Source organism: Elephantulus edwardii, unplaced genomic scaffold (assembly GCF_000299155.1).
Source record: "Elephantulus edwardii isolate Elephantulus edwardi_28Jun2011 unplaced genomic scaffold, EleEdw1.0 scaffold00360, whole genome shotgun sequence".
Classification (NCBI taxonomy): Eukaryota; Metazoa; Chordata; class Mammalia; order Macroscelidea; family Macroscelididae; genus Elephantulus; species Elephantulus edwardii.
The window spans coordinates 1516508-1518712 of record NW_006400110.1 but is presented as its reverse complement, the minus strand read 5'-3'; the positions used below and the strand labels follow the sequence as shown (position 1 = coordinate 1518712).

General features: G+C 35.6%; 1 protein-coding gene across 2 annotated transcripts in view; it reads right to left on the bottom strand.

Annotated features, from left to right (window-relative positions):
• ORC3 (origin recognition complex, subunit 3) overlaps positions 1-2205 on the bottom strand; it is a 152935-nt gene that overhangs the window by 37025 nt on the left and 113705 nt on the right. Inside the window, exons 15-16 of one of the 2 annotated variants that reach the window (XM_006902032.1) lie at positions 1735-1868; positions 1485-1487 (exon numbers count right to left, since the gene is read on the bottom strand). In XM_006902032.1, the coding sequence (XP_006902094.1) occupies positions 1485-1487; positions 1735-1868 (137 nt within the window). The remainder of the gene's footprint in view (positions 1-1484; positions 1488-1734; positions 1869-2205) is intronic. The other variant, XM_006902033.1, reaches the window with a different exon arrangement.

Genomic DNA, 2205 nt, shown 5'->3' with positions numbered 1-2205 from the left:
GTATTTTATTTAGGATTTTTGCATCAATATTCATGAGAGATATTGGCCTATAGTTTTCTATTTTGGTGGTGTCTTTTCCTGGCTTTGGTAAGTGTGTGAGTTTTGATATAATCTACTAAACAATGTATCATGGCTCTCTGACCTCAGATAAAATTAAAAGCTATACAGCTTCTGTACAGCATAAGGCCCTCAAACCCTCTTCCAAGTCCAGGGTAGGTTCTTTGAAACTTCAAATAGTCAAGTGACTTGGCTGCTGGAAAATCTGCACCGTTTTCAAAGAATAAATTTCTTTTTAGATATTGAAAATTCTTAGTTCTGAAAGATAAAATTTAAAGCTTTTGTTAGGTGTCATCGAGTCAAGTATGACCCATAGTGACTCCATAAACAACAGATCAGGACCCTGTTCTATCCTGTTCCATCCTCACACTCCTTGAAACTCTAGAGCTGACTGCGGGACTGTGGCAGTCACTGCATCAATCCCTCTGGTTGGGGGCCTTCTCCTTTGGTGACCTTCCACCCTTCCAAGCATGATGTCCCTCTCGAAGGGTTAGCCTCTGCTAGCAACAAGCTTTATCGTCTTTGCCTCCAAGACACACTCTGGTTGCACACTTTTCAAAACATATTTATTTTTTCTTTTGGTAGTTCATGGGATATTCAGTACTCTTCTCCAACACCACAACTCAAAGGCATTAATTCTTCACAACTCAAAGGCATTAATTCTTCTGTCCTATTTATTCATTGTTCTGCTCTGGTCAGCCAAGTTTCATCATCCACTGATGTGCGTCAATTGCTCAACACTATCCTAAATGCAAAGGATTTTCAGAAATAAGGAACAACTGTCGAAAAAAAAAATTATTAAGATGATCATTTCTAATAAGATCTTTTCTCACCATGTCCTGTCCTATTTTCTTTATGAGTATAAAGCTGATTCTTAAGACTCCAGTAACATTTATTTCCCTTATGTAAGGCAAAAGTAAAAGGAACAGACCATTTTTGTTCTATAAAAAAAAGACCATACTTAGGTGCTAGAAAGAAAGCAGAAAAGACAATGCAAAGTCTGTATTCAAGGTCAATCACAGTGTACCACAAAGAAGACCTAAGCATTAAGAGCATTGCTTGATATCTAGAGTCAGGCATCCTACGCATTTAATGGTCATGTGGAGGCCATGCTAAATATACTTTCCAACACGGACAAGTGTCAGCTGCCTCAAATAATTTAGTGCTGAAAAATTCAAGCTTTTGCAAATCTGGTTAGAGAAAGCTTATTTGGTAATCAGCATACCAATGAACCTCACTGCTGTGAATGCAGTTCATAGCTATTACTTTTTCAGGCTTACATATGATTTATGTAGTGTTTTTGTGATCTACAACGAACTTGATGAAATGCTTATGGGGGACAAAAATACCACATACTACAAGGAATCCTTACTCATGATTACTATTTTCACTCTTAAAAGTTTTTTTTTTAGGTAAGTTTTCCAAACTGTCTTTTTGGAGAGAGAATTTTTTTTTCTCTTCCTATTTGGTGCACTTCATTGTTTAAATTTGGCAGAGAAAACTTTGGTTTCTTTTTTTATTGTTAAATGTCATATACTAAGGCTTTGAATATTGAATGCGATTATTAATTACTTTATCTCTTCATATCTCAGCATGTATGTATGATAGCTGACTCCATATCACCTTTGTTAAATGACTATCACAGCCAGTAGGAATGGCAAGATATTATACATTTACCATCAAGGTTCTGAAACTGGGCCAGGAACTCCTCAATTGTCTTTGCTGTGCTGCCAAGCTGCTTTCCAGAAGATGACTTAAAAACACTGCAACATTTCTGAAGTATCATCATCAGCTCATCCTTTGCCAACATCCTAGAACAAAATCAGTGACAGGAAATGTAAGTGGAAAATTAATGTACTTAAGGACCATTTTTCTACATAGTCAGTGTTGATATCAACGTATTTACTCGGAAAAGTTTTCATGATACAGCTTATTCTAGAAAATTGACAAAAATCTGGGATCCTGGTCTGACTAGGACACTTTCTATGTTAGTAATATAGAACAAATTACTAAACATCTCTAATTCCAAGTTTATTTGTGGAAATAAGAATTAATATACTATACAGGTTAGGCAGAAACTTGATCTCTCTATTAAGATCATATTCACTAATGGAATCAAGTCAATGTTAATGATTATTTATATAAAGA